The sequence below is a fragment of the Cygnus olor genome, chromosome 4 (assembly GCF_009769625.2).
Source record: "Cygnus olor isolate bCygOlo1 chromosome 4, bCygOlo1.pri.v2, whole genome shotgun sequence".
NCBI classification, from domain to species: domain Eukaryota; kingdom Metazoa; phylum Chordata; class Aves; order Anseriformes; family Anatidae; genus Cygnus; species Cygnus olor.
The window spans coordinates 50,619,212-50,634,214 of NC_049172.1; the positions used below are offsets into that span (position 1 = coordinate 50,619,212).

General features: G+C 38.6%; 1 protein-coding gene across 5 annotated transcripts in view; it reads left to right on the forward strand.

Moving 5' to 3' along the window:
* TEC (tec protein tyrosine kinase) overlaps window positions 1–14,669 on the forward strand; it is a 50,011-nt gene extending 35,342 nt beyond the window's left edge. For 2 of the 5 annotated variants that reach the window (XM_040555350.1, XM_040555348.1), the window contains 14 exons: window positions 1,178–1,306; window positions 2,807–2,847; window positions 3,075–3,256; window positions 4,182–4,247; window positions 5,326–5,380; window positions 5,547–5,626; window positions 6,387–6,520; window positions 8,082–8,156; window positions 8,942–9,113; window positions 9,283–9,499; window positions 10,052–10,116; window positions 10,865–10,983; window positions 11,328–11,485; window positions 13,437–14,667. In XM_040555350.1, the coding sequence (XP_040411284.1) occupies window positions 1,178–1,306; window positions 2,807–2,847; window positions 3,075–3,256; window positions 4,182–4,247; window positions 5,326–5,380; window positions 5,547–5,626; window positions 6,387–6,520; window positions 8,082–8,156; window positions 8,942–9,113; window positions 9,283–9,499; window positions 10,052–10,116; window positions 10,865–10,983; window positions 11,328–11,485; window positions 13,437–13,514 (1,571 nt within the window). In that variant the 3' untranslated portion in view covers window positions 13,515–14,667. Of the gene's footprint in view, window positions 1–1,177; window positions 1,307–2,806; window positions 2,848–3,074; window positions 3,257–4,181; window positions 4,248–5,325; window positions 5,381–5,546; window positions 5,627–6,386; window positions 6,521–8,081; window positions 8,157–8,941; window positions 9,114–9,282; window positions 9,500–10,051; window positions 10,117–10,864; window positions 10,984–11,327; window positions 11,486–13,436 lie in introns of all 5 variants that reach the window. The other 3 variants (XM_040555351.1, XM_040555352.1, XM_040555349.1) reach the window with 2 other exon arrangements.
* The last annotated feature ends 334 nt before the right edge of the window (window positions 14,670–15,003 follow it).

Here is a 15,003-nt window from a genome sequence, read left to right on the forward strand (position 1 = left end):
GCTGGTGGGAGATGGTGTATTATTTCCTTTGCATCACTTTTTTTTTCTTTTTTCTTTTCTTTCCCCTCTCTTTAAACCGTCACAGCCCACAAGTTTTCTCACTTTTCCTCTTTCTATTATTTTCCCCCATGCCACTGTGTGGGTTGGGTGCTTAGCTACTGAGAGGTGTCAACCCACCACAAGCTAGAAAAATAAAATGGTGCAACTTCTATTGCACGTATCAACTGACTTTTATTTTTATTGGGCCAGATCATCATTTGCATACACAGCATGTGAGAATGGATACTGGGCATATCAGGCACCCTGGCTGATTTCATTCAATTTGTCTAGTCTAACTGCAACAAGAGTTTGAATCTATGCTTTTGTACAACATGTAAATCATCAGAAAACTTATCCAAACTAGTCAGTGGCATCACTCAGAAGTTTTGTCTGAATGCAGCTAGCCAGTGTTATGGGCCTGGTGATGGTCTTCCACTGATGTAAAATGACAGGAGGCATCTCCCCTGAAATGTTATTCTGATTATTGATATCATACTGAGTGAAGATCATTTTTTCAAGAGCCTCTTAATGCTTTCTGCTGTCATCAAACATTCACATTAATTGCAGGTGCTCTTCAAAGTCATAAGACGTAATTCCTGGGCTGGGCTGGGTCGGAAATGACTTCCGAAACTCAGCAGCCTCACAGGGTGGGGATGGGGAGCCTGCTAAACCAAACACAGGCATTGTGCTGTGAAATAGTGATAAATGTCAGCTAACTTTTCCTCAAGAACACTAATCACAGAGGAAATGGAGTCACTTGCAGTGGAAACAAAAAGAAAAGAGGCAGCCAGAGCCCACAGGGCCTTCACAGCCGCCCAACTGCATAGCAGGGTGCAGGTGGGCGCCTGGGTCTGTCTGTCTTCACAGAGGCACCAAACACTGCCCTGCTGTGGTGGCTGCTTCGGGTGGGGAGTACAGCACACCCTTCTGGAATAAAGTCGTGTATTACCCTAAAAATATCACCTGCCTTCACTGTATGACCTCCATGTAAACTTGTAAGAAGGTCCTTAAGAGAAACAGTGTTGTAGCAAGGACAGCAAGTAAAGATTACGATTCATGTCAAAGACACTGTAATATTTATTAAGAAAGTCAGATCTTGCTTTTTTTTTTTTAAATCTTTTCTCTCTATTTCCTGTAGGAATAAAGAACAACAGCAATATAATGGTAAAATATCATCCTAAATTCTGGACAGAGGGAATTTATCAGTGCTGCAGACAGACAGAAAAGTTAGCGCCTGGCTGTGAAAGATATAATCTTTTTGAAAACAGTAAGTACATAACTTTTCATATGAAAATATCTTGGCATATTTTTATGTGTTTTGTTGTTGTTATTGTTATGTGATTCAGTCCTCACATTTGAATGCTGTAGGTATCAGGGAAATTTTATGGCGCACAGTTAATAGTAGATACTGTGTCTAGAGAAAACAAAAATATTTTTCACGTCCAAACATTTTTTAAAAAGTGTAGAAGTCAGTGAATTATCCTTCCAAAAAGTGTTTGGAGACAACTGAAAGGAATCATTGAGGTTGCTGAATTTATTTTCCACTTGGCTTGTATTTCCCATCTGAAACCTATTTGACCAACTGTTTACCTCAGACTGAGGTTAAAACCTTGTGGTGAAAAAGATTCATCTGATCTTTGCCAGCTCTCCAGTTTGAATAAATAACTTCTGTGTATCCATGTAAAGGAATAATAACCCTGCTGGAATCGGTGTTATTACACCAGTGTGAAAATGGTACAAGAATGTAGCTAGGCTTAATGCATTTACAGACATGTGGCTCAATTTTCTTAAAAGTTTGGAAATGTCCGTATGCTGAACCTGGATGAACCATGACTTCCGTATGCATATGACTCTTCCAGCATGCAAACCATAGCCTGTACTTGTTCTGCAGTGTATGCTGTAGCATGCAAAGATGGGGAAGTGTGACCCCCACTGCAGTATTGTCCTGTGTGACAATACAGTAATTATCTATCCTTGATTCAAGGGAAACTCCTTAGCATAAAAGTAATTGCAACAACGCTCACCTCCTAGTGAAATTAACAGTGCCTGGACAATTTCCTACATTAGGGCCTTAAAAGGTGGGAAATTGTGTATTTCATAGCATTAAAAGAAGAAAAAACAGTGGCTTATGGTTGACCTTATTCTTCAAGATGATAGTTCAACCTCTGAAGTGGAAAAAAGCAGCACAGGAGAAAAATAATTTTGGACCTGAGAAGTAATTTAAAAAGTACTTTTTTAATACAATTTTACACAATTTTATACAAAAAATACAACTTTTATGCCTTATTTGGCAAAACAAGAATCAGGGGAAACATTATATATTTTTTCTAAGAATTGATATTAATAGGAACAGACAGATTATCATGGTGAGAAGAACACTGCTTCCTTTCTATATTCCATTTTTACTTAATTTTTTTTTTTTCCTCATTAAGGAGCAGGACATGGTTTTGAACTCCTGGAGTCTCTTGTAGGAACTCCGTGAGGCATCCCTGCCCGTGGGCTGGCTTGGAGCTGTCTGTGTGGCATGCTGTGGTGCGACACAGATGTCACCAAATACTGCTGTGAATGTTGCCTGCTGGCCAATTTAATGTGTTGTCACAGAACACTTAACCAATGTTTTCTCACTTGGAGCTTGTTTTGCTTCCTGACTTACTAGGCTGTTCTGAAGACTAATTAAGATGTTAAAGCCTTATCTGAAGTTTAAAACTTTTATCCAGTTTTTAAATTTATAATTAAACATGAATCTTTTTCTGTGATCTGTTTGTAGGTGTAGTGACACTCCCTTCTCCAATGCCAGAAAAAAATACGGTAGGTGTCCGTGCTGCTGATGAAGAGGGGGCTGAAAAGCCAACGCCATTAGGGCTGCAGTGCTGCGGTCAGCCTAGCCACTGCAGCTCTCTCCTGGGGCAACGCAGAACTAGCTCAGCTTTTGCTTCTGGGATGCTTGGCTGTTTTGCAGTGGTGTAATAGCAGGGACTGGGTGGAGTGGAATCATGGAGCAAAGTGGAATGATGATCATTTTGTATCATTTTCAGCGGAGGCCGCCACCGCCTGTTCCTCCAGCTGAGGAAAATGACAGTGAAGAGGAGGAGATAGTGGTGGCAATGTATGACTTCCAGCCTACAGAACGTCATGATTTAAGATTAGACAAAGGTGAAGAATATACAGTAATTGAGAAGAATGACATTCACTGGTGGAAGGCAAGAGACAAATATGGGTAAGCATTGAGTTTATTATTTTTCAATCTAATGTTAATAAGGCTGTTTTTAGGTTCTAGTAGTTTATATTGATTACGTATTAACAAATAACTGTATTAGACCCCACTTATGACCTAAATCCTGAAATCTCATCCATATCTTTGTTCCCACATAGAATTCAATCAAAAAAGTGTGGTTCTCAATAGATTATGGAGTTTGAGTGCAAAGACTGTTGCAGAACTGAAAGCATTTACGATGACATTTACTATCAGGCAAAACCTAACTTGACTGGTCCAGCCCTCCTGTTTTCCTGGGGAATAGCTCATTTGGGAAGCAATGTGATTAACATTCAGATCAGCAGGCTCTGACTTCCAGGCTTGAATGATCATTGTCTTGTTTTACAACTGTATCATTAGGGGTAATCTTTGAATGAGCTGAGAGAGAGTTGCAGTGAGATACCTTAATGACTACGATGTCCTAATTTTACATTCCTTGGATTAAAATTTTACCCTGTGGTTTTCAGGATGGAAGTTACCAAACTTCAATATTTACCAGGTCAATGTTGCAAACTGTTAAGGGTAATTGTCAGTTATTAGGTACAGCAGGGCTGCTGTGGCAGTCTCCAAGTATATTTATAGCGACCAACTGCAACCTCTGAGCACAGAAGTGATGGAGAAGCAAAGGGTCACTTGTTTTCCCCACTTCTGCTGCTTTTCTTGGACACTTCTGCTGACTGTGCAGATTTTTTAGCTGCAGTGAAAGCTAATGTGGAAATGTTGATATGAAACATTAATTTCTGTATGAGTAGTAAAGTGGGTGGCTCAGTAATAAATAGATGACTGCTAGTCATTACCGACCTCTGGTAATTAGCAGAATGAAGCAGTGTCTTCTAGGCATGCAATTTTACATCTTTTTATTCAGATTACATATTATTTATTCTTTTAGACATGAAGGATATATCCCAAGCAACTATGTAACAGGAAAGAAGTCCAACAACCTGGATCAATATGAGTAAGTGAACATTTGAATTAAAATGTGCAAGACCATAAAATAAAAGCTATGCTTTAAGAATTACAATGCATTTTTGAAGTTTTGAAAACTGTTTATTATTTTAAACATTAAGTAAACACATATATCATTGATCTCAGAGATTAAACTTAAATATTTGAAATATGCATTTATTTGTTCTGATTCTCCTCAGTGATTTTTGTTGTCATGTATGAAGTAGAGTCAAGTCAGTGAGATGGCCATCAGGCATGCAGTTTTTAGGATATTACTATTAAAAGCAAAAAAATAAACTTCAAAACCCTCTCAATTCTTTGACAGACAGAGAGAGATATTAAAGGAAACTTATCCATTTTAAATGTGTTCTTTGTTGCTTTCTCACCTTTGAGGCTCTCATTAAAGCCCTGCACTGCTCTGGGCTGTGTCATGAAAGGGGCAGAAAGGGAAGGAAGGAACTGGGCTGCCGTATCTGGTCCAGCTACTTTGTGCCTTACCACCTTGGTGACATGGCTCAGGGTCACTGCACAGAGGATTGCTCCAGATCATCTTTGCAAAACCACTACAGCAGAAATTGAGTAGAGGCTTCTGTGCCACTTCCCTGCTCTTCTACCATTGTGGCAGCATGGCTCAAAATAATACAACACACCATTTGCTAGCTGTGTGGTTTTTGTTGTTGTTACTATTCACTGCAACAGGTAGAAACACCAGTGATTATTTGGCTGCTTCACCAAGCACAAGGATATGGAGCAGCCACATTTAATTCACTTTTGACCTGTTCTTTGATTGTGAAGTTACTGAATGAAATTCAATGAAAGCTGGCAGTCATCTCAGCAGGTGACTGGGACAGTGTGTAGACAGCTGCTTGAGGGCTGCCTTGAGGCTGCTGGTCTGCTCTAAGGCTGCCATGCAGAGTCATCACCACCATCAGCATGCCTCTGTGTTTTAGAAGTGGTTTTACTCAAAAATTAGTCCAATTTCCTGAAATTTATTGGTTTCTGTGAGATCTCACTGGATCAAATTCAGATTTCAAGGCGTTTTTATGGGTAAACACTACTATGTAATAGGTGCTGATGTTGCATTGCAGGTGGTACAGCAGGAACCTCAACCGGAGCAAGGCGGAGCAGCTCCTCAGAAACGAGGTGAGTATGGCAGCCTTGCAGTACGAACCGTGGTGTTCGCTTAAAGTAGCCTCTCCTATTTAAGCCAACGCTTAATTTTGACACGTGCAAATCACAGAACAATTAGGAAGGACACGCAGCTTAAAATTGCTTGTGGTATAAAGCTGTCAATGTGCTTGCATTTTAGGATAAAGAAGGTGGTTTTGTGGTGAGAGACTCAAGTCAGCCTGGCCTGTATACAGTTTCCCTTTATACAAAATTTGGAGGGTAAGTTTCTGCGGCTACCCTGCACACCCTGCCTTGTTTGAATTGATTTGCATGCATATTCAAACCCCTGGGCTGGAGGGGAGGCCAGGAGAGAGCTCAACAAAGAAGCAAGGGCCATTATGTTAGAAAACACAGGTGACCAAAATTAGCTTCTCAACTCCATGTTTAGGCTACATTGGCTTTAATCCAGTGAAAATCTGAACTGCCACTGAAAGAAAGAGGCTGTCCCATACCATTCAGACTTTTCCTTCATCCCAACCAATGTGTTCAAGTGGGGAGTTGGGTTGGGGAACAAACCAGGCTGAAAATTAACTCATATGGGTTAATCTTCAACTTGGTCGTAGTACTGAGGTGAACATCCCAAGCAGTGAGTGCTCAGAGTCTTTGGTATTCAAGATGTTTCTGAAGCATGTAACGTTGGGCACCTATGCTGGCTGAATTGGTGCCCACCCTGGGGCTGTGGTGATGTGCAAAGGGACCCCCTACCATTGTCCCTGCTCATGACAACAGTCTCAGCTTTCCTCTCCTGACATAGTATGAGTACCATAGGACCACCAGGCATGGTGTGAGGAGATACAGAGAGATCAAGTACGTCCATTCAGCATTTGTGCAGATCTTCAGGTCTGAAGGTTGCTTAGTGTGTTCTGTATGTTGTCTCCTGTTTAAGAAAAACTAGCATTCTTTTTCTAGTCAATATGTTCCTCTTACAAAGTTCACAACAAATGACACTGTATTATTATATTGTTTCTTTTTTTTTCAGAGAAGGCTCATCAGGAATAAGACACTACCATATAAAAGAAACAGTGACATCACCGAAGCAGTACTACCTCGCAGAAAAACATCTCTTTAACTCCATTCCAGAAATAATTGAATATCACAAACATAATGCAGCAGGTAGATGGATTACATTTTTTCCTGTCACTGTGGGTTGATTTGGAAGGGAGCGTGAGGTGTTTAGCATTCGAATGAAGACTTTTAGGTTTTTATAGATACTTCTTCCTTCGAGAAACCGTGAGACTGCATTTTCACATTTCTTCAATATAGGCAATCATTTGAAAGGTTTTATGTAAATATATATACATATTCATATATGTATATACATTTATATATTACACATATATAACATATATTTTAAATATAATTTATGTATTTATACACACACACATGCTATTCCTATTATTAGCCCAGTCTAGTTGGTGGACACCAGCAGCAGAGGTCAGCTTCTAGCTTTAGGAGGACAGATGGTGTTTTCTTTCTGTCAGTACTTTCTTTAACACTGTATACATTACTTATTCGCCATTCCTATTTGCTTGCTGTACAGTGAGCTAGATCCTTTTTCCTGGCTGAGACACAAGTACAGAACAAGCTGAGGTAAAGGTGTGGCAAAATTAGTTTTTGACAGTCTTTGACAGTTCAGTGCACTCTGATCCACAGTGAAATAGAAGAACGGCTTTATTGTTTCAGGAAAAGAACATTAATTTAGCTCCATGTCATGTCTCTAACAGTGGCCTATAACCCACAGCAGATGGGCAGGGATGATACTTCTCCAGAGTACTCTCTAGGTGCTTACCTGTGGGTCACCACAACTTAAAATGATATAACCCCCATACAGAAAACACATGAAGAGAACAGCAATATTTTTTTCAGGGAGTGCCTGAAAATATATCTTTGTAAAGGTTGGACACTTAGATTTACAGCTGACAGCTGGTGCTGGTGTCTACCTGCTGTGTGAAAGGATGGGGAGAGTTTAGGAATCTGGCTGAAGGCACGGATACTAATGTAGTATGTTTTTTGCAAGTCCAGTCTGTTCATTTATTTCTCTTGTGAGCTGTATTTTCCAGATGTTTATGTCAAATTCAGATGACCAAGCATTTCCTGATGGTATTCTGGAAAATGCTTTTCTGAAAAATATGCTCCAAAATCCAACCCTACTTTTCATTTGTTATAATTGATTTTACTAACTATTTTTAATTGCTTCATTCTTTTTTCCTTTTGTTGCATCAAGTTCTGAAAAGATTTTAGCAGAATATTCAGCAAGCATGCAGCATTTATTTTTTGCATATAAAACACTGTACAAAATAAATGTGAAAGTGAAACTCACATTAACTTTCTGTAAAACCTTTTAGACAGTCTTTCTGATCTTTATGAAAGGGGTGGTCTCTGGTCAGCCTTCATTGGTGCTTGCATAACAGTAAAGCACAAATATGTATACATATATCTATATCCATCTCTCACCAGTAAAGATGATGCAAGAAGTTAGATGCAGTGAGCTCTCTTGTGTACCTTGAAGCTGCTTTGAATAGTCAAAACAATGCAATAGCAGCAAATATAGTCAAAACTGTATATAAGTTTATTGTTAGCTAGTGTTGCACTCTGCAGTGAACAAGCAGCTGAGTTGCTGTTTGGCATTGTTTCAGAAATAAGCTGTATCTCTTCATTTAACTTTGAATTTCAGGTCTTGTTACGAGGCTGCGCTACCCAGTGACCCCAAAGAAGACAACGGCACCAACAACTGCAGGATTCAGCTATGGTAACTGCGTGTTATATTGATCTATACATACCTTTTCTGATGATTTTATATGTATAAGCTGCCACAATATTTTCTAAATATTTTGAAAATACCTTATTTTGTACTGTGATGCTAACTTACATAGGTCCAAGTTGTATATTTGAGATCCTTGTAGAGAGAATTGCCGTAGAAAGACATCAGAGCTGGTGGCAGGCATGTGGTGCCAAGGAACGCCATGAGTAGAAGCAGAACCTGCCGCTGATGCTCCAGGGCAATTTAGCGTCTTCCTCTACTTTTTTGTGGACACTTTGGGCTCTTCCTGATTAAAGAGCTGTGCCTCCTTCATAAGCCTTCAGACTTCTTACTCAACCTTGACCCTTTGATCTCTGCAGAAGTGTTGCTTTTGTTCTTTTATTTAACATTTTGAGTGGTCCGTTTTTAAGAACAGCACACAAGGGAACCCAACAGCCTCTATGCATTGACAGAACTTTGTATGATGACAGTTTCTTGAATCAAGTCTGATAACATCAGTATATATTTATTGGCTTCAGGAAATTTTGTTTTTTGCCTTCCGTGTTGGTCAGCAGCTGGTTAAAAGTTGTGTCTAGATTAAAATTTTCCTTTTTTTCTTGTGACATACAGAACTGCTACATTTTCAAGATAAGAAGTTTTCTCCCTAAATTCCCTAATTTGCTAGTAACCTAGGGTTTCTCTTCCTCCTCTCTGTCACCTACCAGTACAACGTGTTTGCTAATATAACAGTAAGGGGCTAGGGGCTCTCACTTTTTTTTTTTGTTGTTTTGCAGAGAAATGGGAAATTAATCCCTCGGAGCTGACTTTCATGAGAGAACTGGGGAGCGGTCTATTTGGAGTAGTGCGCCTTGGGAAATGGAGGGCACAGTACAAAGTGGCCATCAAAGCAATTCGGGAAGGTGCGATGTACGAAGAAGACTTCATTGAAGAAGCCAAAGTGATGATGTGAGTTGATGCGCAGTGCTTGGCACTATTATTGCCAGTTCTGGGCCTCTGGTGACATTACTTATTATAGATAAAACACTTCAGGCATTGTGGTATTTTGGAGTTTTGTGGGGTAAAGAGCTAGTGCAGGGTGGAGGAAGTAATAATTACATGATTTCAACCTTTTCAGGAAACTAACACATCCTAAATTAGTTCAGCTGTATGGTGTGTGCACACAGCAGAGACCTATTTACATCGTGACAGAGTTCATGGAGCATGGATGCCTTCTGAATTACCTGAGACAAAAACGTGGAGTTTTGAGTAAAGACGTCCTTCTCACAATGTGCCAAGATGTATGTGAGGGAATGGAGTACCTGGAGAGAAACAGCTTTATCCACAGAGACCTGGTAACATCCCGTTATGCAATAAACTCTTCCTTAATTTTTTTATTTCTGGCTTTATCTATTCCTTTTTGAAACAGCCTGCTTGTAAATAACAGCTTTTATTCTCACAAAAGATTGTAAGTAGTTTAAGTTGGCTCTTCAGGTTCTAACCAAATCTCTAAAGCTGCAATGTACCACAAAAGATGAGAGGTTTCTCTCTCCTGAGAAAAGGGAATAAAATTGCTCTGAAATGTTTATAAAAAGTTGATAGCTGTTTGCACTGAAATAACAATGTATCTTTATTCTGTATTGGTGCCATTTTTACTGCTCATGAGTCCCTTGAGATCATAATTTTTCTTGGTGATTTTTTTTACAAAATGGTTTAGCTGTCAAAACAACACTATCAGGAGCAAATGCATGTGTACCTTTTATTCTGGACCATAATGAGAATGCACCACTGAGCTTGGTGAATCAGTGAACTTGCTAAGCAATGAGGGCAAAGTCCTCATTATATTGTTGTAATTCATCTGAGATAGACTGGAAGATTTAAACCAAATCTAACCATTCCCTTTGCAGGCTGCCAGGAACTGCTTGGTGAATGATTCAGGAGTGGTCAAAGTGTCTGATTTTGGAATGACAAGGTATAGTTGTGGTGATTTTGGAGAATTCACCTAGCCCTTGTTCTTGTCTGAAAGAGAAAACACATCGAGCAGTTACAGGAAAAAAATGATCTTTTTTGACCTCTCTAAGGAACATCCTTTGCTTCATTTCTCCAGTGCCTTTCAAGATTATTATTCTGTAGTGATGTGTCTCTTTCCTTTATCTTTTCAACCGTGGAAAAGCAAAACTGTATTCTCTAGAGAATCAAGCGTGCCCTTATCCTGCGAGGCCTGTCTGTGAACAAACTCTGTGGTCTGACTGTTTAAAAGAAAAAAAAAACAAACAAACAAACCAAAAAACCCACCAACCAACCAACCCAAAAAACCCTGATATGCAACAGGGTTTGGCCATACTTTTCTTGGCTGTTGCCACCATTGTGTGCTACACAGCTTGTATGTCTCTTGATATCTGAATCCAGACTGACCAGTGAGAAATAGAGCAACAAATGGACGATTTTGCATAATTTTTCTGGTAACACAGAAAAATTTGACTTGCATGTGGCCTAGACTTTTATTGTATAGCTAATAATTACAAGACTCCAAGGTAAACAGAAAATCAAACTGTCTTGACTGAAACCTTAGTACTAGTCTGAAGAAGCTGGTTTTATCATGTGTTACTAAGTCATGGCCATTAGGTGGCAATACGAGCTTCTGAAATTCAACTCCAAATCTAAATTATGATTTGTAGGCTTGGAGGCCAACAGAAAGATTTAATGCTTTTCTTTTTTAGGTATGTCCTTGATGATCAATACACAAGCTCCTCGGGGGCTAAATTTCCTGTGAAATGGTGCCCCCCAGAAGTTTTTAATTATAGCCGATTCAGCAGCAAGTCAGATGTCTGGTCATTCGGTAAGATGTTCATCATTGAAACAAAGCACTATTTTTACATTTTGTCAATAGCAGTTAAGCTCCAGTTATTTGGAAGTATTCAGACATCTAAGAAGAAGTTTAGAGAAACTGCTTACCATGGTTTTATGTTTGCATAAAGTTCCACAGAGGTTATTAGTGCTGTTATTTATTAAAATCCATGCTACTAGAATAAAGTTTTTTCATTAATGACACAGGTGAACACTGCTTATAGAATATGGATCTTAAGCTATTTTTTTCAGAAAGACTGAGCCTAGAGCTTAAAATAAATATTCATTTAAAAAACTTACTTGCTTATTTTCTTAATGTTTATTTTCATTTTTTAGGTGTTTTAATGTGGGAAGTGTTTACAGAAGGAAAAATGCCCTTTGAAAAAAGCTCCAACTATGAAGTGGTAACTATGGTTAGCCAAGGACATCGTTTATATCGGCCCAAACTGGCCTGTAAGCAGGTGTATGAAGTCATGATGATGTGCTGGCAGGAGGTATGCATTTTTTGGTGTGGGGGGATGTTTTTCCCCTTGAATTAAAAAAAAAAACGGTCAGTCCAGCAACAGCAATTAATCTGTATTGCAGCATTCTGACTGTAACCAGGTCATCAAGGCCTGAGATCCCAGAAGACTTACTCATGTGTCCTTCCTTCCTGAGCAATACTCGTATGGAGATAATAGCTGGTAGGACAGAAAAGAACAGGGTTTTTTCGTGTACAGGTGGTGCAAGAGAGGCATAAAGAGGAATACAGGGAAAAGAAGGTACCCCTTGATCTACTGCTGATGGTGCATAAAAGACAGGGTACAAGAGATGAGATGTAGACCAGACCTGAATGTTGGTAGACAGATGATGGAAATCTTGTACATTTGCTGTATCAAAAGAGCCAGCTGAGTGAGGTAGAGAGAATTGTCCTGTACTCAGGTCAGTGGGAGAATGAGTTTAGTTCAGTCACTAATACATGCCTTAGGTGAGAAGAAGGGAGGGGAAAGTGGGGTATATAAGAGTCGTCAAATATAATTTTGATACAACTGAGATGAAAACTAAATTAAATACTTTAAGTACCAACTAACTTAACATAAAGCAGATTTTATAGTATTAATGTAGAAAGTGTATGAAAGATTAGATGGGTTTAATTAATTGCCTCTAATTTTGAGAGAGCAATCAGGGAAACGAAGAATGGAAAGAGCAAAATGATTGATTTCTACTTAGCCTTTGCCACAGAGGGTGCTGGGGAAAGACTGCTCTTTTCCAGTAATAAAGATGACATACTGTCTGATACTTGTCTTGAAGGAGAAGGTGCAGGAACAAAAAGTAATTAGTCATGAAACTGACTGGTGGATATCTAAAACGTACGAAGCAGTTGGTTTATGAAGCAAAAAAATACATTAAAAACAACAGTGCCCTGGAGGGCTGCGAAATAATAAATGTGTCTACAATCCAGAAAGGGTTGTCACAGGAGCTAGGAAACTGTAGACCATTAAGTTTTGTTTGTACTTGGTAATCTGCTTGAAATGATCATTAAAATGGACTAAGAAATCACCTGAAAAATAACAGTAAGTTATTCGTTAACACTCTCTGCATATCAGTGTGTGTTTATAGAATTTATACGACCATCAGTGAATTGATTAAAAACTTATTGATCTCATGAGGGGTTTTTAACAGCAAAAACTAAGCAATCATAGTGTTGGAAAGAGAGAATCTTCACGAATCACAAACAGGACACGAATAATGGCAACGTCTTTGTCATAAAATGTGATTAACTGTAGGTACCTTTATCCTTGCTTAATAAATTTAATAATGATTTGAAAAGTGTGTGAATACTGAGTCTTCAAAATGCACAAATTTATTTAGGCTGATAAATGGAGGAAAGGTACAAGTTATCCAGACATTGAAAAGATGTTAAATTAACTGTGTCAGTAAGGTCAGCAAAGAAACTGCCTCAGTGTATTGATGTAATTGAATGAAACAAAGAGGATGTTATGACATACAGGGAACCGTGTGGAAGACAAATAGAGTAAATGAAGGATACTGTTGCTTAAGTCTATGATGCAGTCTCATTTCTCAGTCCAAAAAATGTGGAAGAGATTTCAGAGAATCACACTCAGAATGCTTAGGAGCATGAACAAGTTGCCTAAAGAAAGATTGGAATCATTTATTTGGGAGGATAGGGAGACAGAAATAAAAAAATATAGCATTATGCAAAATAATGAATTATACAAAGAGTGTAGTCCAACAACACATATTACTGTTTTCCAAAACATGGAAGAAAAGGTGACACTGAAATTGTGATGCATCCAAAACTTACACAGGGAAATATCTTTTTCACATCACGTTTAATGAAATAGTAAATTCATTGCGATGGAATGATGTTGAGACAAAGAATTTACCAAAATCAGCACAACTTTTTTGCTTTCTGATCACAGCTATGCATACTTTTGTTTTTAGAAACCAGAGGGACGCCCAACTTTTGAAGACTTGCTCCACATAATCGTTGACATTGCAGAAAATGAAGATGCTTTCTGAAAAAAGACAACATCAGCACAAGTGTAGAGAAGAAATCACTTTCGAGAGATGTGGCTTCATCATTTCTTTTTAAAGGCTTGGTCCTGTAGGCTGCTGGATGCTGCTAAACAGTGTGGGGAACCCATAACATTTGATTCACTTCATATCTTCAGCGATACTGGCAGTATTTCCACTGAAAACTCAGCACTGCATAGCCAAAAAAGTGTGCTGTTTATGGAGAAAGAAAGAGAATATGACCAAAGCCCAGGAGCTTAATTTGCATTTACTGGGTTGGATTCACGTATGTACAGTCCATGTTTCTGAGTTTCTCTTTACACAGGCAGTAGTAGTAGTAGTAGTGATTTGCATGCTTAAAATTGAAGGTATCTTTAAATGGCTATTTACTGACATTCAAACGTTTCTAGAGATTCTCCAGAAACATTATTTTTCTCAGTTGATGGGTGTTTTATGATGCACCAAGAACACAAAATGCGCCTCTTTCATTTGCACATGGTAGGTTGTTAACAGCAGTTTCAGTTCAGTGTAACACTCCAAAGAAGATTTGCTTCAGGACTGAGCCATGATATGCCCCAAGCCATTCTAGGCTGTTTGGTCCACTGGAGATCTTGCAAGTTTAGTCATTATTCATGAAAAATCAGTCCAATATTCAGCACAACTGGCTGTCAGTGTACCATAGTACCTTGTTTTGGATTAATTATAAAATAATTTATATGCTGTATGTATTGTAAATATATAAATTCCATGCGTTTATTTATATAAACTGTGTGTTTTTCTCTTGAAATTTTCAAACAAATTTGTCCTACCTTGTCTTACATACAACTGAATACATGGGTTTGTAAATGAGGGAAAATACACTCTCAGGTGTGTTAAAGGAGGGCTTGTCTTTGTCTGTCATATATACGTATAGGGATCTAACCTTTATGTTTTTAACAGATAATGTCATACTACATGTGCATGTAAATAAAATGAATGTTAACTGTGGTTTGGAACAATGTGTAATGCGTTGCCATTAATTTACTGTCAGGACAGTGCATTGTAAGCCAAACTTATTGTTTGTGTGATCACATTGTCCATATGAATATGCCATTATGATAGCCCATGTATATATGTATCTGTGTGTACACACTCTCTATTAAATATATATATTGTAGTATCAATATATATTTAATTGAATTTGGCTGTGATCAAATGTTTAATGCAGAAAAGGCTGAACTCTCTTTAGTAGCTATGTGCCCTTTCCCTTCTGCTAGAGGCAGAAGTTTCTGCAGCCTTGTTAAAGTCTGTCCTGCCCCCCCCCCCAAAAAAAAAAAGTTTCCGTGCAAAGAGGAGTATAGTGAAGTTTATTTCAAATAAAGTTATTAAAGGTAAGTGTAGTTACCTAAATAGATTCCATCATTGCTGCATTTTAGCATTTCTGTAGTCAGTTTTGGAGGGTCTTAGATTCCCCTCACTGCTTTGTCTAAGCCTTTATGTTCAAAAGGAAGAAGTC